Raw genomic sequence first — 25,978 nt, forward strand, 5'->3', positions numbered from 1 at the left:
CAGATTCTGAGTCTATTATGCACCATCTTACATGATCCTTATCAAACAGTAACATGAGGTTCACTCTATTATTTAAGTTGATCATTTGTAGTTCTGGACATTCAGCAGATTTCATCAACTCATTAACGTAAGAACAGTGGATTGTGGCCTCCATAATGTTCAGAGTTCATAGATATTACTTTTAGATTTTTACTTAAAAAAAAGAACTCTGGAAATATGTGTCAAAATTATGTTTCTTCCAATAACATCAAAGCAGCTTAAAGAAATGGTCGGTAAATCTATGCAAGGCTGCAGCCTGTGGATTTGTGAAAAGGGTTTTTTTGTGTTTTGCAAGCTTAGCCTGAATTTTTAAAAATCTTTCATGTTTTCCTTTGTGCTGTTGAAAGACGCATCCGTTTGTCTCAAAGGTTTGCAGCTGAACATCTGAGCTCATTCTTTAATGTTTCATCATAGTCCATCTAGTCTGTGTGGGAGGACTGAGGAGGAGGAAACGGATTCAAAGAGGACTTTTTCTTTTTTTTTAATTCTTGCTAGGTCCATTTTAGAAATCCAAAAGAAAACATATTAGACTTGTATTCCTCAGTTTGGTCTTGTATTTTCTGTCAGATCTCCATATTGGGTTTCATCCTTAATGAGAAGCTGCTTCTTCATGACTCACCAGTTGACCATCTCATTTGCATTTAACCTCCTTTATATCTGGGTAAACCCTCCCCAAAAACACTTCAGGTCAGGCGTGTGACCCCCGAAGCCTGACCTGAAGTGGGTCAGGCTTTGTTTTTAGCCTTTTTCTTTCCATTTGGGCTACTGCACCGCTAACCTGCTCCAAGCGCACTAAAATTGGGCTTAAAGGTCAGGTGTCACACGCAAGAGAAGGGTATCTTGGGTCATCGGCAGTGGCCCAGGGGCCAGAGTAGTTGGGAGCTCCCTGATTGGAGAGCCGTGGTCTCTGGGTTAATGGGATAAGTAGCCTGCAGGTCAGCTTGGCCCAGTTCTAATGCTAATACTTGAGCCTGTCTTTGCACTGTTGTCAGGTCGGGTAAAGGATTCAAGGATTTAGGGACTCCGCTTGGTTACAGTTTTAATCCAGGCATGTTTAAACTCATCATCATTTCATCCTCGTGAATGGCTGTCAGCCACTGTTGACCTCTGATCTTCTTGAATTTCTTGCTCGTCTTATTGTTCATTGTTTACTTTTTATGACTCGGTGATTTTGTAAAGGATTTTCTTTTTGTGTGAGACGATGCGCTTTGCAAGAATTTCAGAAATTTTAAAATGTAAGAAATATGTAATTAAGGGAAATAAAATAAGTTTCATCATACCATTAGCTACAACAATCCATCTTCTGTCTGCTTATACATTATCCCTCTCTGACATGCTGATTGTATGTAGCTCTCAAATTAAAACTGAGTAATTACCTTTTTTGTGAAAGTGCCCTTAAAGCAATGATTTAAGCCACTACATTACAGTTTTAAATTTCTAACAATATGAAAATTGCCATTCAGTCGCTGTCTTTCTACATTATTGACCTACTTATAATTGCAGGTAATTCAAACAGTGTGTTCAGTTTTGAATTTTTTAATAATTTAACAAATCCCCTGGAACTGAGACCAGCCCTTTTCTGTTTTTAAAATGGGAAAAAGTTTTATGTTAACCTATATCAGCATCTTTCTATTGCTGAACAAGTAATAAAGAGCCTCAGAGTGAATGCCTTTGTTTGTTTGAAATTTTAGAGGCCACCTACATTCCTGTTCTAGGCCGTTGTGCAGCAGTCGGTGTTTGTGATGTCTGCCACCCTCTTACCTTTAATCCGCTGCTTAGACGTTGTGTTGGTGCGGCTCTAAAGAGCTTTCTGGCTGAGAAGTGGGCCAATTCAGCAGCCGAAAACATAATGAGACAACATCTGAGGAAAGTTTGATACTCTGCATTCAGTGTGCTATAAGACATCTTTGTACTATTTGCAGCATAATGATATACAGAGTAATCTCTACTGTCTCTCACTGATACAATGGAAATGTCAGCAACATTAATCTTTCTAGCAGTAATGTAGACAAAGATTGAGAATTTCAGCAAAAAACCTGCATTCTGTGCAAATAATTGAAGGTGAATAAAAGCCTGTTTTTCTTATTTGCTACAGTAGAAAACCCCAGTGTATCTTTTAGAACCGATAACTGGTTGCAGAGATGTGAAATGGTATTAAGGTCTTCTGTTTCATTAGGAAAACAGTTGATTATGAATTGCCAAATTAGCATATTCTCAACAGATTCAAGTGTCCAAGGGAGAACTGTGCAGCTAAAAGCTGGCGCTTTACTTCAGAACAACAGTTTTATTGAAGTGTGATGGAAAAGACCCCCAGACTTAAAAGGCAATTATTAGATTTTTTACACAAAAGGGTATAAAATGAGAATGCAGCTGGCTACATAGGATTCAAAGGAAGTTGCTCTTCTTACCCATTTCTTTCATCTTTTTCAGATGCATCCTTTGGGACTATGCAACAACAATGACGAGGAGGACCTTTATGAGTACGGCTGGGTCGGCGTTGTGAAGCTGGAGCAACCGGAGCTGGACCCCAGCTGCCTCACGGTCCTGGGAAAGGTAAAGAACAGACTCTTTCTGAATTGAATCGCAGAATAAAATCCACTCACCAAGTCGACACAGAACAAAGATACAGCTGTGCTCTATGTCTACTTAAAATGAAAAACAATATCTCAAAAATTATTTGCCTGAACAAACTGATCAGATAACACCAAACATAAACCTTTTATGACTGCAGCTAGGTATCACCATGAATGCCATACATCCACAGTGAAACACAGTGGTGGCAGAATCATGCTGTGGGCATGCTTCAGCTGGATACAGGGCAATGCTGAAGGAAATTCTGAGGAAAGACGTCTCTTAAAAGATGCTTTCAATCGAAGTATATTAACTGACCAGAAGTTATTTAACAAAGCAGAATTTCAAACTGTAGATCTGCAAAGGTAGATGAGACGAAAGGACTTGTGGTTGCATTTGTAGTAAAAGACGGTTTCACAAAGTATTGACCAGGAGCAGATGAATACAAACAGACCACTTCGATGAAGAGGATATTTAATATCTAATTGATACTCAACGATTTTAAGTGATTTCCTGCCATCAAGTCATACATTTTTATAAGGAATACATAATAAATGCCAGCAAAAGGAAGATCAGAGTTTAGTATTCATTTACATGAGTCATCTGGCGCAGAATCAATGAAAACAATGTATGTTAAAATTCAAATACTGACAGATTTGGGTATTTTACAAAATGTAAACACAAGATGGCCTGTTGACAAATATGTAATGGCAAATGGGCTCTAAACTTCTGACAGAAATGCTGTTGCAATCACAATTCCTAGCGCTGAAGTTAAAGCTAATTCAGCCTTTTTTTGTTCGTTCCTCCTTAAATATCACCATCACCTTAACAAAGGCGATTTTCCAGCGAGAATTTCTCTGGTACAGCTGAGAGGAAATTCTGCTCCGTTTCTGGGTCTCAGCATAAACTCGGTAGCAGGAAAGTGCATTAGCATGTCTAGACGGCATAAGGGCTCCTTAAATCATGAATGGCTGCTCCCTTTCTGTCAGTGGGAAAGCACAGGATAAATGAGGCTGCAGTCATTCCCACCTCATAGCCATTCTCTGGGGAAATGTTGGTACATTCCATTAAGGAAAACATTTAATTAGAGCTTGATAAAATATTGCTCCAAGACTCCAGAGGGGTCCGAGGACAGTAAGGGGGGAGGAAGGAATCTGGGGATGGGTGTGGTAAGAGATTTCGTTTGTATTCTCCTAGCAACGGAAAGCAAGAAACAAAATAAAGACGAGGATTAACTATAAAAAGATCAAGGATAAGTTAATTAGGGGTTTTAATTTGGAAAAACAAAAAAGGATAAGCTAACAAATACACTTGAAGTTATCTGTTTCTCCAGAAGTCTCTTCAAAGTGAATTAGTATTTAAAGTGGCCTTGCAGTAGTCTACCCAAAATATTTTTCCCATTTTGTCACATTAAGTCCACAATAACATGTCAAATATATAAACTTATTTGATGGAGCAGAAAGTTTTTTTGCATTACTTCGCAGTAGGTTTTTAAAGTAAGAGTTGACAAATACATTTTTTATGCAGTCATAAATGTCAAATATATGTATGTATTTAAAAAGCCTCAGTGAAAACATGCTTCAATACTCTTAACTCTTTGGTGCAAAAAACTGATTGAAATTCCATTTATTCAATGTTTATGTCTGTTTGTGAAACTACCAACACAAAAAAAACCACAATGAAAACTGTCAGATGATTTTATTACGCCATGAAAATAACTCATAAGTAGTCCAAATTTTTTAGATGTATTTTTTAGATGTATTATATCTTATGAGATGGGAGGCCTCGTAAGACGGAACGTTTACATTTTGCACATGGATGCATTTTCTATCCTAAAGGAAAAGTTATGAAAACTTCAGATATCTCACAACCAAGATCCTGTCATATGAAATCCTACTATAGCAGAAAGTATGATGGCCACCATCAGACTTTCAGTATTCAGTTATACTCCATGTACTGATCAGTACGTCATTGAGAGCGAACCCAAAACCTATTGCGAGGGAACCAAGAGTTATTTGAGGTAATCCTTCATACTTTTTTGTTTTGACTGTTTTTTTTCTTGCAATTAAAATAAGAGTAGGAGGAAAAATTCCTCCATGTTCATCCACTGTGCTGTCCCACATCCAGACAGTCTTCAGTTCATTTGGAGAATTGGTTTAGTGATGAAGCTCAGATCATCACAAAAAATGAAAAAGAAAAGCCATTGTCACCAGAAACTACTTAAAAAAATGATAGTCAGGTTAGAGCTCTGATTGGTTTATAGTAGAGTATTTGGTGTGTCAAACAGAATCAAAGGTCACCCCAAAGATGAAACACCCTCACCTTCTACTCAGTGGACTCAATCAAAGCAGGCTGCTAATGAGCTGGCCATTGTAGACCACCTCTTTTGAAGTTTTGCTAAGAGACACTTCGGTCAGGATGGCAGGAATCTTGCCCTGTGACCTTTTGGCCTCCATCCAGCCTCCCCAACTTCTAGACCACTCGGTTTCCTCTTTGTTTATCCAGCCAGAACTATAATTAGAGAAGGGAAAGTCCATTGTTGCATCTTGACAATCCCTCGCCCCCGGGCCCAAACACAGCTGGGGGCTCTGCGATTGGCACCGGCACGATTGCCAGGCCAGACAGGGCAATCTGCTTGCCCTGTCTGGTTGCTCTTCCTGGCCAGCCAGGCCACAATGCCCAGGCCTATTCTGAAGCCTGTGCCCTCCATCACCCTGTACAGTCTGGCCCTGTGATCTGAAACCCCTGCCCTGCCCAACTGGCCCCTGACTGAACCCACTTTGCTGCCACTTTGCTGTCCATGGTGTTGATATACATTTATTTCTGCTCAACATGCATTACTCAGAGTTGCAGTGAAATATGCAGAAATACTTTAATTACAAAAATATAAAGTAAGAGGGATCATTTAACATCTGTGGGAGTAACACTATTTAACTTTGTTAGCTGATATGTACACTTTGTACACTTCTGTAGGTTTTGGTGTGCAGTAGCATTCTTCATATGAAGAACTGTTTTTCTTTCCTTTATTTGATTAGTTAGTGAATCAGGAGTTTTATGCTGCTTTCACTGAGACCGAGACGCTCCAACATCGAACATATTTACAGTTGAGGAAGACATGGAAACGAGGTCGGTCACACCACCCTCTGAAGTCTGGTTGCAAACCAAACTAAAGTGCTGCTGTGTCATATAGATGTACACAGTTTTTTCCCATTCTTCCTGTGTGGTTCCTGTGAGAGCTCCAGGACTGTTAAACCTCTGACCTCAGTGTGCCACAGCAGCAGCTCCTCCCCTCAAAGCAGGAAAAGAGTTACAAGAAATCTGTTCCAACTGCAGCAAAAGGCTTTTTCAGGTGTTTTTCATGTGGTTTGATAAAAAAAAATGTTTTTTTTTGTTAAACCCCCAAACGTGTCTATATATTATTCAGGATTTTAGAATCACACTGCATAATTGAAAATCTGCAGAAACAGTTTGTGTGGTGCGGAACATTTTAAAAATGTAGCTTCTGAGCTATAAGCTACTTGATCAGGAAGGCTAAACACAAATAATAACTTCAATGCAAGTCTTTTGGAGTAAATGTCTACCTGCTTTCATATCTACAAACAGAATTTTGTTCTTTTTTTAGTCAGTTTGATGTCCACAGTGTCTGGTAAAACTTGAAATTTGATGTTACCAAAGACTTGTGCTTGAACTTTGGCCAGGTCTTTCTAGCTCATGAACATGCTTTGCTATCGCTGTAGTTTTAACTGCCCCGGTTTCAGGTCTTCTGTCTGACAAGTTTTGATGGGACTGCCCTGTATCAGCTGCTGTAAGGTGAAATGAAGGGGTGCTGTCCTGATTGTAGCAAAACATGAAACTGCTGCTGCGCCAGTTATTAAAGTTGCACAAGATGTGCAGGTTTTTAGGTAACCAAAGAACGAGGTGAGTGGTTAAGCTAGGTGCCACTCACCTCTGCCTACATCCCCCTGAATGCTGTGCAGGTCTGGATTGGAGTTCAGTGGAATTATTGAAGAATCAGATGAAATTTCTACTAATATTGATCACATGCCTATTATGATATATATTGTTAGTGATTTATTTTCCTGCCTTAATTTGAAAAGTTGTGAAACCACTTTTCTTTCCACTTCAGTAATGCTCTTTGGTCTATCACAGAAAATCTATTAAAATTTGTGGTTGGAAGGAGAAGCAAAAAAAAAACGGGGAAAGGTTCAAGATATATGATTATTTTAGAAAGAGTCTGTCTTGCCAGAGCTCCACTACATAACAAAGAGCCCTGGTGTTGCATGTTAACTCGCTTCAGCTGCAGCTTATCAAGTCCTTGCCTCCTCCGGGCTGTTTGTAGATGTTGTAAATCATGCTCACACCTCTGCATGCATGTATCCGTTCTCCAGTTGGACTATTTATTGCATTCGGTAACGTGTTCTTAGTAGTCATTTCCTTCCTGCTGCTTGACTTTCTCAGAACTGACCTTCGTCCCAGCTCTGCGTGATTGCCTCGCACACATACTCTGCAGTCTTTGGCAGCTCCTCTGGAACATAAAGTCATGCCACTGGCTTTCGGACTGGTCGGGGGGTCTTTGACGCCGTGCCAGTCCCATAGATCCTCTTTCAAGGACCGTGGTGTAAGTCCAGCAGGCCAAACCGGGCCCCTCTGTCTTTCATCCTGCCAGAGGCCCTTTTAACATAAAGACAACGAGAAGAAGGAGATTGTGTATTGGAAATTAAAAAGAAAAAATATGACCCATCGTCCCACAGAGTTATGCAGCTTGCGGCTGGCATTACATGTAAAACTCCCTGGTATGTGATTGTTGTGTGGCCTTGTCCTGCCCTTAACCAGTTTGTCTCGAAGTTGTGATCATTTCCACTAAACTCCAGCCAAACACAACAGTCACAGCTGGTCTCAGTCCGGCTGCTAAAAAAGCATTTAAGAATAGCTGGGGCAAGGAGAAAAGTTCAAAAGTCTTTCTTGACATCCTTCCAGAAATAAACCTCACTGCTTTAAAGTTCTTTTGCCAGAGGCACACCACCATAAAAAGCGCATCCTGTGTGGGAAGCGCTGTCTTTGACACAGACGCAAATATGATCCTGAAACCACAGTTGCCATGGAACAATGCGAGTGAGCGAACGAGCGTGTCTTTTCCTACGAAGCTGGCACTGCGGGACAGCGGGCCAGAGCAAACAGCTGCTGCATCTTAGTGCTAAGTGGCTTTCGGACTCTTAACTGTGTCTGGCATGTCGGCTTTAGCTGCCAGAGTGCGCATGAATGTTTGCAAAGCAGCGGGAGAGAGGGGGAAGACCAGGGTGCAGAAGGCACACAAGAGCATCTAGGAGAGGGTAGACGCGTTTAAAAAAGAAAAAAAGACGAGGAAAAATTGCAACAGACAGATAAGTGTGATGTTACTGGCGACTGGTTTTCCAGCCTTTGGCCAGGTTGGCTGTTCTACACACTCAGGTGTGTGTTAGAGGTCACCCCGAGGCCACAGCAGTGCCAGTAGGGTGTCATATGGCTTGTTGTAACAACTTTCCTCTAAAAAGGCCTGTGCTTGACCTTGCTTTCAGGCCCAGCTACAGTAAAAAAAAAAAAAGGAATCAGCCCAATCAGTGAGATGATTGGCTACTTTGAATGAAAACATTATATATGCTCATCATCAAGTGTTGAGTGGTGTGGAAAAGACGAGCAGAAGGCTGGCCTGTCAGCTTGTTTTGGTGTGCAGACTGCTGAATATGACTCACCGTCTCTGTCTCATCATGATCTTTTTTCTGTGCCTTTTTCTTCTCTCACTGGAGAAAAAGTTGGTGAAGAATGGAGCCTAAAAGAAAAGAAAAAAAAATCAATACAGCTCTTCTTTCTGCAAACTCCAGACCCTGTGTGTAAAGTACTGTGAAGCCACAGTAGTTATCGATTAACAAGAGGCTCTTTTGTTCGATGCAGAAGAACTTTGATTATGCTCCGACTTTGTGAAAGAAATCTTTTCATGGTGCACCGTATTGACGAGACAATTTTTCCCTGTGCTTGTGCAAAATTGATGGGGCTTACTTCCTTTCAGTCGGGAGATGAAAACTGAAAATCAATATCTTTTGTTGTGTAAAACACTGTGGTTAACTCAGGCAGCTGTTCCATGAACCAGAACTGAGGCTAATTACTGGTAACGTCACAAACCTCTCGTCTTCGTCAATTAAGCTCCGCTGGGCTTCAACACAACTAAAGTTCCCTTTCAGAAGTCCTTTTCTTTCACTCTGTCTTGAAAATATTTCATAAAATTCAAAATAAAATCATCTGCACACTCATTATCAGGTTGAGTTCTAAAAAGATGTGGTTTAAAATTTATAAGTGGAAATCAAAATTGGTCATGTTTGTTCAATAAAAATTGAAATGACAGATGGTATCTGTATAAATTACAGGCTGAGTTTGAGTGTCATCCAAACTTAAAAGAGAAGAGATGCACCAATCAACTGGCCAACATCAAAATTGAACAGTTGTTACTTGATAAATACTGAAAATGCATATTAAATGCATGATAAAATAATAGCTGGAATTTGGGGTTAATAAGCAAAACTGACAAGATGTGCTTTGGTGGACCTTTAAGAGTTTGAGAGATTTGATAAGACTTGCATTGATCCATGAATAGAGCTAATCTGTTGAATTGGAAACTACTAACTCAGTCAGAGTGTCTACAGGACATTATAGTTCAGACAGGAAAGAAATCAGAATCGGTAAGTAGAACCATAAACAATATAAAAAGAAAAAGTCTGGTGTGTCTCTTTTTTCTCGTTTAAAAACAAAAATCACTCCAGACTCCACCTGGACTCTTAGTTGCCAAAAAAAAAACTTTTTCTCATTCAACCAAATCACATGACCCAAGTTCAAGTCCCATTAGAGTATAGGACATCTAATATGCGCAGTAAATCTTTTAAGTGGGGAAAATATGCAACAGTAAGAAAAGATGAATGTAATTTCAAGGCTATTTACACATCTTTACAGAGATGCCAGAAGTTGTGGAGGGTGATGCAGCTTTCTTCTCAAGGATACTCTTTGTTTCCTCTGATCCTTTTAAGACTAATGCTTGTGTGTTAACACTTTGAATCCAATCAACACGTTATTAAATGAACTTTACGACCAAATCCAGCTCAGCTCCGCAGCTGCATTCTGGGCTTGCGGGGTAAAGTGCGCGCTAACAGCTTAGCCGTTTCTCCCCCTGCTCCGCGCTTCAAAGCCACTGCACAAACACAGCAGCATGGAGGGAGGGATAGAAAGAGAAACTGCAAAAGAGAGGAGGAGCAGCAGGGAGAACACAGAGGGGAAAAAAAGGTTGAGGAAGTAAAAGGAAAAAAAAACTTGTGAAGCATGGAGCACTCAGGGGCTTGCCTCCCAGGCTCTCCTTTCATGTTTGTGTACGCCTCAACTTGCTGATATTATCTTGGCCGCTCTTCCTGGCGGGGTGTCGGGAGAGGTTTCCACTCTGACCAGCCTATGAGCCCTCACCTTCCTTCCTATTTCAATCCCAAATAACCCCCACCCCAGCCCTCTCCTCTTAAATCACTGCTTCACCACGTTTCACGGCAGTTGGAGGCACCCGGGATCCCACTGCGCTTGTTTCCATGGTCACTGGGAAGCTCCTTGTGTCATGTGGCTCAAAGTGAGCCGTTCCTGGGCCGAATTACCCGCCTTTCAATAGGAGGCCAAATGACCATTATTAGACTTCACAGCTCAGGCCTCTATTTAAAGAGAGAAGAAAGGAGCCCCGGGGACCTGAGATGAGAGAGAGATTGGGGAGAGAAAGTGGAAGGTGATGGGAGGCGACAGTCGGAAATGATGGAAAAGAGGAAAGTTTGGTTAGCGTCTCTGACAAGTTGTTTTTCTCCTCTAACCGTCATGTTTCATAATTATAATTATTCAAAAAGTCACACTCCAGTTTTAGGATAAAAAACGCCTCAGAGATGGTCTTGCGTTGGATCAAAAGATGAGCTTTGGAAGGAGTAAATCTCAGAAAAGACAGACATCCGCCCACACCAAACAAAGCCCCGTCTTTTCTCTCTGCTGCTCCCACTAAGCCCACACTTGTGTGGATGAGGATCTCTGCTCTCCTGGCTGTGTGAATCAGAAGGGAAGTTGTCTGAAACCTGGGCACATGGCCTGGCAGTGCAGCTGGAAACTAAGGCTTCCTGGTCCCACACAGCTAATCTGATGCACACACAAATCCGCTGGTGGAGGGTTAGCAGGGGTGAAAACTATCCTGCTCTTGCGGTTCAAACGCTCTCTTAAGTTGTGCCAGGGCGGCAAAGTTGGAAACGGCAGAGGGAGACAGACGATGTGTGTGCGGATATATGGGGGCAACATCGGAGCTGGCTGCACTTTAAGACGGTGAGGTAATGGAAGAGGAGAAATGAAACATGTAGATAGGAAGCGGACGGAGAATAGGAATGTGTCTGGCAGAGAGTTGGGCTTTTACTTATTAGAGCCCAATATGACAATACAATTAAGGGAACACGACGGAAATGTGGCAACACATGATAAATCTGATGTATTTTGTGAGTGACAAAACTCTTACATTTGCAATTACCAGCCACTTTATGGGAAACTCTTAGCTGGAACGGCCTTACTACTTCATGACATACATTCAGAAATTTCTTTCATTCATTTTGACATGATGGCATCAAGTTGATGAGGATTTGTTGGCTTTGCATCGATGACTCATATCTGATGCTCCATCCTGAAGGAGCTCTGTTGGATTGACATTTCATTGTTGATGTCATTGGACTGTTCACTCATGTTCAAGAAACCAGTTTGAGATTATTAACTTTTTTATCTGGTACATCGAGAAGGGATTGGTACACTGTGGCTACAAAGGGATGGAGATCACGACCGTCAGCCGGAAGTGTTGATACAAGGCAGGATGGATCCATACTTTTTATGCTGTTCACACCTGAATCTGAATTTTGAATCTAGACTTAAGACTCCTTTGTTGTTGGTTGACAGAAGTGACACCTAGTAACTTTGCAGTTCAGAAATTGTTCTTCTGGGTCGCTGGGTGGAGTCATCAATGCTGCATATCTTAGTTTTCAAGCGTGTGTTTGTGACCTGTTGCTTGTTTTTTTTGTTTTGTTTTTTAATCTGAAACCAGTCTGTCCATTCTTCTCTGACCTCTAATGTCGATAAGGAATGTTTTGTCACAGATCTGCCACTCAATGGATATTTTCTCTATTTTCAAACCATCTCCAGCAAAACCGTGATAAGTTTGTGTGTGGTCAGCAGTTTCTGAAGTACTCAGACCAACGTTAAAGCCAAGCATGTCTTTAACATGCATATGCATAAATCCATTGAGCTGCTGTCATTATTGAATGATTTACTATTTCTGTGGGCACGAAGTTCTCTTATGTTGACCAATCTGTTGTATAGATCACAAAAGATGAAACAACACACCAGATGTCTTAAATTTATATCTGAGGAAGTGTTTAGTACTTTGGATTCAGCAGGCCCACCAGGTCATGTCTGCATGTGTGTGATTAACAGGAGTCATCACTCTATTATCAACTTACTGACTTTTCATACAAAAATAAAAAAAATGTATCGGCTAAAATCAGAATTGGCCGGTCAGCTTTTAAGATTCAGAAAACGGTAATCAGCGCAACCCTAATGAAATGAAAATCCTTTTCTTTTGTTTTTTTATGCTCTCATCTGCTTTGTGATCAGTTGGTGCGTCTTCTGGAAGAATGCAAGCCTGGCATTCATCACTAAAAGCAGAAAAATAGCAATGCATTCTCAATTAGTGTCTACCTGTTTCCACCTCGATAAATGCTGCTGTGCATGTTCTAGTGTGTAACATCACTTTGTTCAGGAAGGATGAGCTAAATTAACTTTGTAGGAGCCTCCTCCAGCTGTAGGCCTGAAATGTGACTAATGTAGATGCCAGTTCTGATTTAGATGAATTCATGAACTAAAAACAATACATCTCGCTCTGCTGCCTCGATTTTGAGCAGCCAGTGAGAAAGAAGCTGTTTGAAGACACATGTTTGAAGAGAGCGAGGCACCAGGAGCAGCAGCAGTTTCCGCTTAAAGCAGGGAGGGACACGGTTCCCTTGAGCAGATTCAAAGTGAGATTAGTGAGAATCTGACTTCAGACGAATTAGGAGTGAAGGAAAAGTGGCAGTTTGTGAAGAAGGCTTGGCTAAGATCTGTGTTTGGATTTTATTTGAATAAGAATAATCATCTCAAATGGCCATCACTGACTTTATCTTTAAAGATCTGTAAAGACTTACCTTCAGTTAAAAGTATAAAGCAATGATTACAATCTGTCACAGACATGCACATTTACTGTGGTTCTTAGATTTCTGACCTGATTTTTCCTTTTAAAAAACGTGCAATAAAATAAATTGGTCACATTTTGCTGATCAGTAACAACAATGTGTACACAGAGAAAAGAAAGATGTGTTGCTCAGACCTTGATGAAGTTGTGAATCAGACAGAAAATGAGTCAAAGGTGATGATCCTTATTTTATGCATGAAATCATACATCCCTGACCTTAAACTGATTTTTACTGAGCTCAAAACAAACAGCACATTGTTTGTTGACCTGTTTACATACTGAAAGAAATGAGATTTCTGAGTCTTTACAGATGTATGTTGAGTGTTGACTATATTATTGTTTTTACATTTCAATTTTGTTTTTATTTACAGTAAAAAACATAAATGTTCAGATTCTTCTATAGTGACTTGATGGGAAACAAAATTTTCAGCTTGACCTTCTGGTCAAAGAAGAAAAATTGTTTTGTTTTCAGTTAATATTGTAACCAATGACCACAATATGCTTGTGCAATATTCTTTCAATGCTTCTGGTTTTGTTTTCTACTTTCTTTGTCTGTCATTGTTTGAAAGATTTGAAACACTTTGTTGTAGGGAAAGCTCATCCCACCATTAGTTAAGAAATCTAAACTTCAAAAATAAAATCCTGAAACTGAGATGAATAGAGCTGCTTCAAAGGGAAATTATGTCTTCTATGAATTCATATAAAGCAGTGGGTAGCAAAACTTAACACAAAATAATAATTTAATCAATATGCTCCACAAGAAAAGGAGGAAAAAACGCCGTTCATCTGTCATCGCTTCAGAGACTTATGTAACTTTTCTCTAAACAACTCCTGTTTAGACAGTAGGAGGAGAAAAAGGCACTTAAAGCGTAGTGTTCCTGGGCCTCGCCGGAAACCATGTTTGTTTTTCCTGTGAATCACAAAAGACCAGAGACCAAAACCGGTAACAAAACAACATGGAAGGGGACGGGGAGGAAAAGAGGAGGAAATTTAATTAGCGGTTGTCCGCTCCTCCCGGCTCGGTGTTTGTTCTCAGCAGGACGGGAATGATGGGCTGCGGGAGAGGGAAGACTAAAGGGCTTGTTGATTAGTGGTGGTCTGAGTCTGTGAATTTGCATCTGCGTTCTTATTTTGTGTGCGAGCAATTCTGAACGACATCGAGCCGCTTGGAGAAAGGCAGGAAATGCTTCCTGCGGTGCACAAAGCAGAAGAAAATCGTATGTTTAGAGATGTAAACGACTCTGCGCTGCTCAGGAAGGTGGAATCAAGGGATTGAGACTCATCCATCACTTTATGTTTATCCAATCTCACGAGTTCGGAGAGAACTAACATCATGCTCCAAAAAACCTGGGTTCTAGAAAGTAAAAGAGCTTAAAAAGGAAATCTAACTCTGAGCTTGAACAAACTTTGAAATGTGTCACTTTATAAGAACTTCTGAGTTCAGTCACTCAAGTTGCATAAATTAAACATGAAAATGATTAAGAGTGTGGATGAGATGGATGTTGTTGTTTTGACTATTCAGAGAAAACATGGAGAAAACCTTCTTGCTGTGTGGTCAAAATGCTAACCAATAATCCAACATGAAGCCCTGATTTATATTCTCTCTTTCTCACATAATTCCAGATTAAAGCTCTGCGCTGGTTCATTTGATGTTGAAACTTGGTGAACTTTGTTCTCCAATCAGTTGTTGGGTTTCAATCTCCAAAACATTTGTTTAACTTTCACTTCAATGTCTTGTTTGTGCATTAAACAGCTATTGGGACATATTTCATCCCCCAAAATATGATCAAGGTATACAACATAGATTTGATTTTGCTTTAATAACAAAGCCAACATATTTTCTTTATGGGCAGAAAATAGTGCCAATATTTATGGGATTTATGTTTGAAATGGAGCAAGTTAGCTCATGTTGGTTTTCTCAAGCTAATGAGTAAAGGAGAAAAATCCACCCCAACATCCCAAACTTTCCCATTAGGGATGCCTATGTACACTTTTGTCCATCCAGGATATTTATTTCTCAATTTTTTTTTTTTTTTTTTTTTCCCGCCAGAGCTGCATATAAAAAATTTAATATGACAAAAATAATTGCAGTTTTGCTAAATGGTATTGAAAACAGAAGAAGCTTAGACTATTATGACAGTATAATAACTTGAATTTTTTTTCTCAGATTGTTTTTTAAGAATTTTTGGTATTTATAAGTGATATTTTAATGATAAAGCACCACAGTTTTATCTCTACCCATGTAATTTATAAATCAAATATTCGCTACTTTTGTCAAAAAAAGGTGAGACAAACCCCAGAAAAGTTGCTTATTAATTTTTCTCCCAAGTTTCTGGTTCTTTTATTCCCCATCAGCTTCTTTTTATTTAAACTCATGATTTAAAATTACATTTTATTTCAATTTTGCAATCAGGCTGTAATAGAAAGCTGATCTATGTAGGATTTTTATAGTAGCTGCAGTGGCACTCATTCATTATTTTTTTTCTTTTTCTTTTTTTATTTCTGATGTACAATGTTTATTTTAGTGATTATAGCTGCCATGGCAATAATCTGGGAAAAACTTTCTTCTATAAGGACATGTGACAGGAAGTTATGCTTGGCAAACATTTGATCTGCTCATGTAATTATAATTAGTAGTGGCAATCACATGCTGTGAATTACCCACTGCACACTGCTCTATATACTCTGTAGACATTCAGCATGTGATGATTTTTTTAATGGACTTTTTTCAAAGTAACATCTAACACTTGCAAAGACTTCTAATTAGATTAGAAACGATTCATTTATAGGAGAATATAGTCAAGAAAATTACCCAGTTCAGACAACTTTCTGTTCAAATTGGACACGTTTTGGAAAACCTGACAAAGCAGCTTCAGTTCTGTCACCTGAATGTTATTTCAAGGCTTAATATTGCTCGTAAGTCACTGTAACACAAGTACCAAACACATGTCTCATGATGAGAGAAAGCACCTCTCAGTACACCTCTCTCCCTCCCTGAACTCTTTAATGGGGCCGGCTGGCTGCCAAGTTACACTGGCAGGCCTCCTGAGAGGTGCCTCCACGCACACATACATGCACGCCTGTGCAAAAACACATTTTGATCGCACAGTTCACTTGTATAATTGATGTTACGCAATGTTGGGTGAATAGCCACCCTATATTGTGCGCTGAGGCAAATGCAGAACAGGAGAGAGGTTGTTGTTTAAGTTTTTAGCTGAGATTTGAAGATAGCCTGAACTGGAAATGGAGGCAATCAAAATGTGTAGCAAGTGATTTTTTCTTTTTCTTTTTTTAGCTTTAACAATTTGTGGATTTGGAGAAGTATAGAAGCATCCAGAATTGAACCTCTGATGAAAACCGATTCCAAAAAGTCTTCATGTGGCTTTGTGTTTGTTGCTCAGCTCCTCCCTGCGCTTGGGGATTTAAACCACCCATGAGAACGGGTTCTCCCTCCTGACTGGCATCACTGCTTCACTTTTTGTAGTAGTGTGTGGATACTGGTTGGCACAGACTGGAATGAATCATTGCAGTCTTACCTGGATGTTTCAGATCTGTCGCTCCATGTCTCTCAGTTCTTGGGTATAAATTAATCTGGCTTTCAAATCAACAGTTCTTATTTTTCATATTCTTGCTCAGATATTTTCATATTTTCTGAAAATATCTGTGAAGGCACTGTTGCAGTAAGCGATTTAACCAAAGATAAACACATGGATGAGTTTCTCAAGCTCTTTTTGGGATGTTCTTCAGGTGATAAAAGGCTGACTTTGTCATTATCTTTATGCGTCGCTGAAGGTTCAGTTACGAGTCCATCGTTACACCCAGATTTCAGGCCTGATCTCTGGTTTTGAGCTGTAATAACGAGCTATTTGTTAACTCTGTAACGCTTTATTTAACAGGTTGTGAATAAGACTGTCATGACACAGTCATAAACATGACATAACACCTGTCATGAAAATGAGTAAGTCTTCATGAATGTTTATGACTGTTATCATTATTTGGTAAATCATGACACTTTTAATACAAAGTTGACATCATTCAAAATGTCTTTATGACAACTTGACATTAACCAAGAAATCATGATCTGACATAAATTTGTTATAAAAGTAGTACTGACTAAACTTTCAAAATGATGTAACTTTATGTTATTAAAGTTAAAGTTTAATCAATATTGAATCAGGGTGAATAATATTAATCACAGCCTGTCAAATAAAGTGTTACCTCTAACTCTTGATCGTTCCTCTTTTAGATCCAAAGATAACTTCAGAACTTCAGAAACCTTGGCACATCCACGCAATAATTTGTTCAGTGTTTGGTTTGGTTCAGAGTCATCTGGTGACATCACAATGTAGAAATCTGCATCATCTGTGTAATCTTACTTGTAGAACAATCTGAGACTTTTCTTAGTGACTTGCGACAGCGAATGTCAAAGTAAATCATTTTTCATATTGAAATGATTTTGAGTAACAGTCAAGCTAAATGCAAATCTTATAATTCTAGCTTTGCATTTAGACATTTTGCAGTTCAGCTGCACTTCTGGTAACTCAACACCAAACTCAAGCTAGCAGCTTAGGGTTCATGTTGTCTCAGAGTCGGCTTGCTAGGGATCAGACAACTTTAGTGAAAGATTTTCTCAATGCTGTAAAATGTAGCTATAATACCACTTATGGTGGATATTTAGTCATTTGTTTTAGTTTATATGGTGGAAAATTGACTGAATGTAATATATTTTGCGTGGGTTTCTGAATGATTATGTGCCATATTTACCAGACCAGCCCATTAACTCCTGACTTGTGGGGACATTTTATTTTTAGTCTATTGCATCAACATTTTATTGGTCTCTGGGAAAGAAAGAAAGTCATAGTCTTGCAGCCAATTTTAGGTCAGTTATCCCCACTTGTTAGAAGAACAGTGATCAGTTCACCCTTCACTTTGTCTCCCTACCTCCTGTGGGCATGTTTGATATTAGAATGGTGGTCAAAGAGTCACAGAGTGGTTCAAACCGTCTTTGTTTTCTTCATATTCAGGAAACCTTAAGTTTATATGCAGTTGTTAAGAGGAGAGGTGTTTGAGGAGACGCACTCACCAGTAGGTCAGAGGAGAGGCTTTTAAGAAGAAAAGATGCATCAGACTCTCCAAGAGATTGCTTTAAAATGTCTCAACTGAAGGAACATTAATATTAAACGGGAAAAAAAAGAGAGTTCAAGAGTTTGAGAATATGCAATAATTGTCAAAAACGACAGTCAGACATAGGATTCTCCTTTCTCCAGCTGGAGACGTAGGAGAAATGTGGAATCTAACTCCAATAATGTTGAGACAAAATGTGCTCAGATATACTTAAAACTGCAGTGGTCAGGTGTGACTGCATTAAGCTGTGACTTTTTCCTTCATCTTTTCTGCATGCACAAACTCTTACCCCCTGCTTGCATCAGACCTCTGCTAAGTCCCAGGAGGAAACAGAGACAGTTTATGAGATGAGTGCATGAGTTTTCTGTTGATATTATGTTTAATATCAACAGGAATATGATGCAGAAATACATTTTCAATATCATAGAGATATATGGGGAGTGCACAAAAAACATAGCATTCACCACTTGTAAATATTTAGGATCTTTTCTGCATTTTATTATTTTTTTAATTCTCCGTTCACGTCTTTCATTTGCTCTGTGTGATATCAGGGAGAGGTTTGCTCATCTCAAACTGAAAACTTTCAAACAATTAAAAAAAAAAAAAGATGAAACATCATCTTTGGTCTTTAGTATAAGGTGAACTCTCAAACTAATCTGTATGACCTGAAGAGTGGTGTGGAGGGGTGGGACTTCTCAGGCACTTCAAAACACTGCCAGCTTAGCAAACTGCCCACTGGCCCTAAGGCATGAGAATTAGGGAATGATCTTCCAAGAGCGAGCAGAAAAACCACAGCAGAAAGTACTAAGAGCCCAGTCTAGACACAGAGAAAAATGAAAGCTATGTTTAGCATCCCTAAGTAAGCCCGCCAGCTTGTAAGATCTGAGGGAGAGACGTTTTCGCTCGTCTAGAGAGAGACTTTTCTCAGCCTTGCACCCTATCCATCACTCACACAGACAAAGGCTTCTCGGATTTCACACACCTGCAAAATAATGCATTTAGTTATGAACACATGAACGAGAGACTTGCTCAAATCCAGCCAAACAAACACTGATACACCTGCAAAGCATGGCCGACATGCTTGTTCCTTTATCACATTACTCCCTCCGTCTTCCCTGCTTTCTTTTCATTTGCTCTTTTCTTTTTTCCCTCCTCCTCTCCATGCATTCCCTTCCCTCTCTCTGCACTGCTATAATTAAGGCAATTAAGTCTTCAGAAGACTCTCCACTGCTATTATGCCGTAATTTCATGTTGCCTCCTGGCTTTACGGTTTATTAAAAGATAAAGGCATACTTTTCTCCCATGGATTTTCTCATATGTGGTCTCTCCTCCTCCTTTTCCCCCCTCTATCCATGTCGCAGCAGGCGAGTGTGCCAGGGCATTATTTTCATTCAGCTAAAATAAAATCCTGCTTTTCAAACGAGAAAGCAAAAATGAGAGCTGCTGTATGTTTAGAGGGATGACTTTTGTTTTTTATGCTCCCTCATGAAGTCATCAGTTGTCCAACATCCAGTCAGACAACATTAATCACTCTGTTTATCATTGTTTGATGTTGGCGTATAATGTTGATGTGTCAAAGCATGTTTTTTTTAATAATTTATATTGGCTGCGGATCATTTAATCAACAGGTTTGGTACTTGTTCTGCTGGATCTGCTCACTTGCAAAGTGCAAAATTAGGACTTTCTTGTTCTTGCGTACGCTCAAGGTGTTCTCTGCAGGTGTTTCTGTGAAGGCAAATAACCTTTGAATCTGCTAGTAATGACTTTTCATAAATCCACTTTTACTCGGATGATGAGAACTACTTTGGAAATGTGGAATCTAACACGAGTTGGGATTTGTGGCAACTCACGAGTTTAACCAATCATCCAGAGTTCATAGCAGCTTGACTTTTTCAGATTTGTGGAAGTTCCTGGTGCCAATCTCCATGAAAATACAGAAAGGACTGCTTTTTTTAATATAAAACAGTTTAGCCTCATTAGAATGACATTAGAGTTAGACGTCGGGTTGCAAATGCTCTGCAGTTACATTTCATGCTGTATGCATTTTTAAAAACGTAAATATGTTGATTCGTGATTAGGAAATAAATTGACAATGAAATCATTTCAGAATGATTAATATTAGTGGTGTGGAAGAAATTGGCACAACACTCAGATATTAATTCCCATCAATAAAATTTTTGATGGTTGATGGGAAACTTTTTGTGTTTCCATGACATCTGGATTCTTACAAGATCACAGGCATGCAAGGATCCTTGCAGGCTTTCAGCACCAGGCTACACTTACAGGCCTGGTGATAATAAATTACAACTACAGCAGTTTGCAGTAGATCATCAGCAGGTGGTGGTGAAGATGGCTTTACAAGTTTGTCATCAAATGATCAGATTTTGCTAAGTAAATTAGAAATCTAGCTGTGCTGTCATAAAATCTCCATGAGCATCTCACAGTCAGATGTTGGGGTGCAAATCCTGGATGCCCACTCCTAGTAAGTCTAGCTGCACTCAAGTTTTTTCCACCTATAAATACTTTTTCTCTCTAATGGCCCTAAATAGATTGTAAATCACATCAACAATTGTTCCTCATCAACATGTATGCTCTAAAACAGCAAACTGGCTGAGAACTGCTTTGATAGAAGTCATAAATACTGATGATCACCTCGTGATGTACATTAGCAGCTGCTGGCTGCTACTTTCAAACTCAACTCATTTGGAAGTAGCAAGGTTGCACTTTCAATCTCAGCTTTTTCATTTCAGCTTCCTTGTGATATTAGAAAAATGTGTGATATGTGATAATGAATGTCTCTCTCTTGGTTCTCTGTGCTAAATAATAAAATTTCCAACAGTGTTGATATCTTTTTGAACCTAAGACTTTAGGTAAAGAGAAGTCTATCCAGCCCCAGAAAAATATTGAATTCATGTTTTTGGTAGATAAACAAATTCATAAAAATTATCAAGAATTTCAGCTGCTATGCAGTTTTCTGGAAATTTGTTCCAGATGTGGTGCATAAAAGCAGAATTACTTTATGCTAATTGGCTAACATTAGTTGCAGTCCAAGCATTTCTCTCCACTTTTCATAATATATTTGCCATAATTTTACATTTGCAACACTTAATGTACAGCTCTGTTTTTGTGTTTTATTGGCAATAAGGGATTTGTATCAGTGTTTTCCTTTAACCTTGACGGTACGACTGAAGAAAAAAAAAACTTTGCTAAAAAGTTGCAAGAGGAGTTTCTTGTTTTCATAACTGAATCTATAAATCTGAGTATTACTGCAAAACTCCTCACTGCATGAAGCTTTCATCCATCTTGACTCGGTGTCGTCTTCAAGCAGAAGCACCTGGTCATTTTACTGAACGCATTTCCTTAAAAAAAAAAAAGAAGAAAATCCCCATTTGGTCTCAATAAAAAGCGTATAAATAAAAGCTTGCATTTCCTATGTGATTCTGCCTTTTAAAAAGTTTTCCACAAAAGACTGAATGCCATCTCAGATTGCCTGAATAATATCTCCTTACACAAGAACGCTGCCACTTGAAATTCTATAGCCGGTTTGAGGCTGTGAAGTAAACGGCATTTGCTCAATGAAGCGTTTGGGGTTCTTAGCAATCTTTTAGAGAGTTTATCCTTCCTGTGGTGTCCGAGGTTGTAGTTTTGTGTCATGTTTTTGAAGGAGGAGAGGTTTGCCTGTGGGTGCATTTTTGTTGTCGTCAGGCAAGTCCCTGCAGTGCAGGCCTGCCCGAGTGGAGATTCTTCAGGAGGGAGATCTCTTTCTTCTCAAAGCGTCTTACCAAGAGCTATTAATTATTAACTGTGAGAGCTAACATCAAAGCTGCAGACTTGTGCTGAATTAAATGTCCGGGGGGGAGGAGGGGGGCCGCAGCAGCATCAGTGTGGAGCTGAGAGAAAACTGGGTGAGAGGGAAACAGCCGAGCTGAGATTCTGCTCTTCCCTCTTTTGAACTTTCTGAATACAAAAGTGGATAAAAGCATGAAAAGGCTGATGTTAGTTTATGTAGAGGAGGCAGGGCGAAGGAACAGGAGACTCGTATTTATGGCGCTTCGCTGATTTCACTACTGGGAAAGACGGAATCGGCTTGCTGGGTTAATTGGCCTTTAATGAGATCTGAAAGACTGATTCATAAACATCTTCTCTGTGGATTAAACCGAGGGGAAATCTAATTGAGTCAGAGGGTCATGATGTGTTTACATTCAAAATTAAATCAACAGAAAATGATAAATAAGCGTCTCAGCATTAGAGACCTCTGATAGTTTGGTTATGTAACTTTTCTATTCAGCCCAAATGATGAGCAGATTATATCATAACTGACGTATACATTATATAAAATGAATAAAAATAATACATTTGTAAAAGAAAACAAAAAAAACTTAATTAAATATATTTTCAAAGTGAACATTACGGATCTTTATCCAGCTGCATAATACTTGACAACATTGACACAATGTTGTCAATTGACACTTTTGTCAATTGACACTTTTTCTTTTTCTCTAAGGAGTCTTTTCCAGTTTTATCAAGTGAAAAAGTCAAATGGGACAGTCTGATGCATAACAGGTTTCAAATTTTGTCTTTTTCTTGTCACGCCAAATTCAGGTTAAATCCAAAAGGGCTGCAGGAGACTATGTGGCTCACGGCTGAATTTGTTTTTAGCACAAACCAGAAGCTCTGAGTGTTTGATGTATTAGTGTTTCCCAACCCTGGGCCTCAAGGCACACTGCTTGCAGGTATTTCCTTGCTTCAGTCCAGCTGATTTCAATCGATGACTGATTAAGAGGTGTTTGTTAAACTGCAATCAGGTGAATCAGGCACATTAAAGGATGGAAACCTCTAAAACATGTAGGACAGTGTGCCTTGAGGACCCGGGTTGGGAAACGCTGATGTATTAGTCATAGTAAGAAAATGCGTAAGACACTTCACAGTTCTGAATAATCACAAAGTCAGAGATATGACTCATCATACGATCAGCAAAAGTCACTTTACATTTGATCAAGTTTTTGATGATTTAAAAGATGAAAAGTTAATCAAATCTTTGGAAATATCCGATGTTAAAGTTACCTAGGAATCTGAAATGTATAATGTATAACGTCTTAAGACTTTAGCTTGCATCCTAACGCCATTCTGTTTGAAGTATGATAGATGACCCTTGACCTCTCCAAAATAACTCGAGGCAACAACTGTAACCACATTTTCTTGTCGTAGACTGACTAGATATCAAAAGGTTTCTTGTCAAAGCATGAAATGTCCACAAGGCGGGGATGAGTTGTCCCAAAGTCGGGACATAATGTCGACTTTTCGTGGACAAAAAGATTTGCTATGAAACGATCCCCTAAAAGTTGAGTTTTGCCTAGATTTGAAACAACCGTTAGGGATGCATAACTGAGGCTTTTGCGATAACTGACTTGAAAAGGAGATTATATCTTCTGTTTATGGAGTAAAAAATGAGCGACTAATGAATAACAGTGCAGTCTTTCAGAATTCCTTTGTTCTTAAACGTCACTGAAGTTTCTTTTTGTTTTAATTCCTTGAACCTGTTCCTCTCTGGGACAGATTGTCCCGAAACTTGCTCCACATCACATTTTTGAAAACGTCACCACAGGATTCAACGTCACACTCTGTGAAAGCCTCCCCCACACATACCACCATGCAACCGCTTTTCAGCTGGCCTGCAGATTGGCGTGGAGACACCATCCAGCCAGGCGGCAGCAGAGTCGCAGCATTGCGCGTTGTCACTTTGATCCTCACCCCCTCCTCTTCCCGCCAGTTATTAAGAGTGCTGGCAGGAACCCAAGGGCACTTGATAATACCAGGATATGATCCTAGCTGCAGTCCTTTAGATCTTGTGGAGCAGACATCAAAACGTTGTCTAAATTGGGCAGTACGAATCAAGATGGTTGAGGAAGGATGGTTGGGGAAGGCAGGAGTTAAGATAAAACAACAGCTTTCCTTTCCTCCTTTTTGACGAGGGAATGCCAATTTGGATTCTGCAAGGAGATACCTTGGGTTCTGCAATGCAAGCTTTTCTTTTATCTCTTGCCTGTAGCAGAACTCTTCAAAAGGGCCTCTGCGCTGTAACTTTTCCTGCCTCTCACATGAAAGACGCTCACATTTTCTAACAGCTGGAAACCCCTGATAACGTTGTTCAACTTTTCGAGCGCGCTCCGCAGACTTCAGTTCAAATTCCACACTTGCTGTGCAGGGTTGCATCACATAAAATTGGTGTGTTAGTCCTGGCTTTGGGCAGGGGGTGAATAGGGGTTGCTTTTGGTTTCTGTCACATGGGTTTGCCTTAATGTGGTGCTGATTTACATGGGATGACATCACGGGACGTTGGAGGAATGAACCAAAGGACCACATGTGCATCACAGCAAATGTAATCACTTGACTTGTTTATTTCTCTCTGTTGGTTCCCTCTTTGATTACTCTCCTTTCTCATGGCACGCTTGTAGAGGGTTAATCTCTGGGAGACGGCTCCCTCTAGTGGCTGTCAGTTTAATAAGTAAGATGGTTGCAGATGATCATGCAACCTGTTGTGTACATTTGTTGATCATGACTAATTACTCCTGTGCTCTGTGTTGGCAGGCGAAGAGAGCAGTGCAGCGCGGAGCCACGGCCGTCATCTTTGATGTATCCGAGAATCCAGATGCCATCGATCAGGTTTGTACACACCTAGAATTACCCAGGCATTCATTCTCTCCACTTAATCCTTCTTGTTTGGCTTTTTGATTTTTCTTATTTCTGAAAGTGGCTCGGCCACATACCCTGCCCTCCTCGCCGCATCTGCATATTTGTTGTTTGTCTAAGCAATATACTTTCTTTGCTGCTGTTCTTCTCCACAACTCGTACTTTTGAAGAATTCATGCTTAGCTTCTACCTGACCATGACCAAATGCTGTGAAGCTCATAATTGCACAGGTAGAGAACATTACCTCACCTTCTGAGACCTCAAAGCATGCTGTACAGTCACATAAATCTGCTGTCACATACATCCACATGCTTGCCCTTTTCAGCCTTTCTGATTCCCATGTCTTTGCTGCATAATGCCTCAGTTGCTCCCTTAAGCGCCTTTGTCACAAGAATTCTCCTGTGGTATTCATCCCTGCAATGCCAGGCCTGGACTTGCAGAGAGAGTTTTTTTTTTCCTTTCCTCTTCTTCTCTGCTGCTGGGTCGTAAAGTGCGTAGCTGAGAGATAAAAGGGATTGCGCACAGACCACATGAAAGGCAGCGCTGGGCGGCTGTGTTATATTCCCCCGAGAGGCTTTTCCAGTCAGAGCAGAGCGATCAGCAGAGACAGGAGCCGCAAGGCCGAGGGGCAGGGAGGAGGAGCTCGGGGAGAATTAAGGTCCCTGGGCCAAAATTAGATGAAGTCTTGTAAAGTTAATACACTTGACCTTGTTTTTTTTTTCTCTCCAAATGTGTCATATAATGCAAAGCTGACTGCTGCTTTGCAAGAACTTTCCTGAAACGAGATGCAAACTGAAGAAATGAAACCTGCAGAGGGGAAAGTAGGACAGAGAGGACAGATAGGACTGACTGAAAAGTCTTTCTAGTCTCACTGGAAAACTGGTTTCCATATCTTTTATCCAATGCGTAGTTTCACCTTATAACTGAGAGGAGACGTTACCATTTGTACTCAGTGATGTCGATGAAAACACGTCAGACTCTGTGCTGTGACACATCTCTGAGTCATGGCTGCATACGTTTCATGCTGCAGCGTCTTTAGCATGAATGGCGTCCTGGTTGAGTGTGTGTGTTTTTGGGGGTTTTTGTGTGTGTTTTTTTTTTTTTACCCTCTGATGCAGTTTTATTGGTTTGTGTCTCTGTGAATACCATCTGATCAGAGGATGATTTTTTGCCTCTATGTTTACACTTTATATTTAGAAACAATAATATGGAACAATCTTTGTGCAGAAAATTTACCTGGAAAATTAAATGTTG

At 39.9% G+C, this 25,978-nt stretch overlaps 1 protein-coding gene across 2 annotated transcripts in view; it reads left to right on the top strand.

Annotated features, from left to right (window-relative positions):
• znrf3 (zinc and ring finger 3) overlaps nt 1-25,978 on the top strand; it is a 72,843-nt gene that overhangs the window by 36,405 nt on the left and 10,460 nt on the right. For both annotated transcript variants that reach the window (XM_055039999.1, XM_055039998.1), the window contains exons 2-3: nt 2,470-2,592; nt 24,623-24,697. In XM_055039999.1, the coding sequence (XP_054895974.1) occupies nt 2,470-2,592; nt 24,623-24,697 (198 nt within the window). The remainder of the gene's footprint in view (nt 1-2,469; nt 2,593-24,622; nt 24,698-25,978) is intronic.

This window comes from Poeciliopsis prolifica, unplaced genomic scaffold (genome assembly GCF_027474105.1).
Source record: "Poeciliopsis prolifica strain line A6 unplaced genomic scaffold, Auburn_PproV2 SCAFFOLD014, whole genome shotgun sequence".
In the NCBI taxonomy this organism is placed as follows: domain Eukaryota; kingdom Metazoa; phylum Chordata; class Actinopteri; order Cyprinodontiformes; family Poeciliidae; genus Poeciliopsis; species Poeciliopsis prolifica.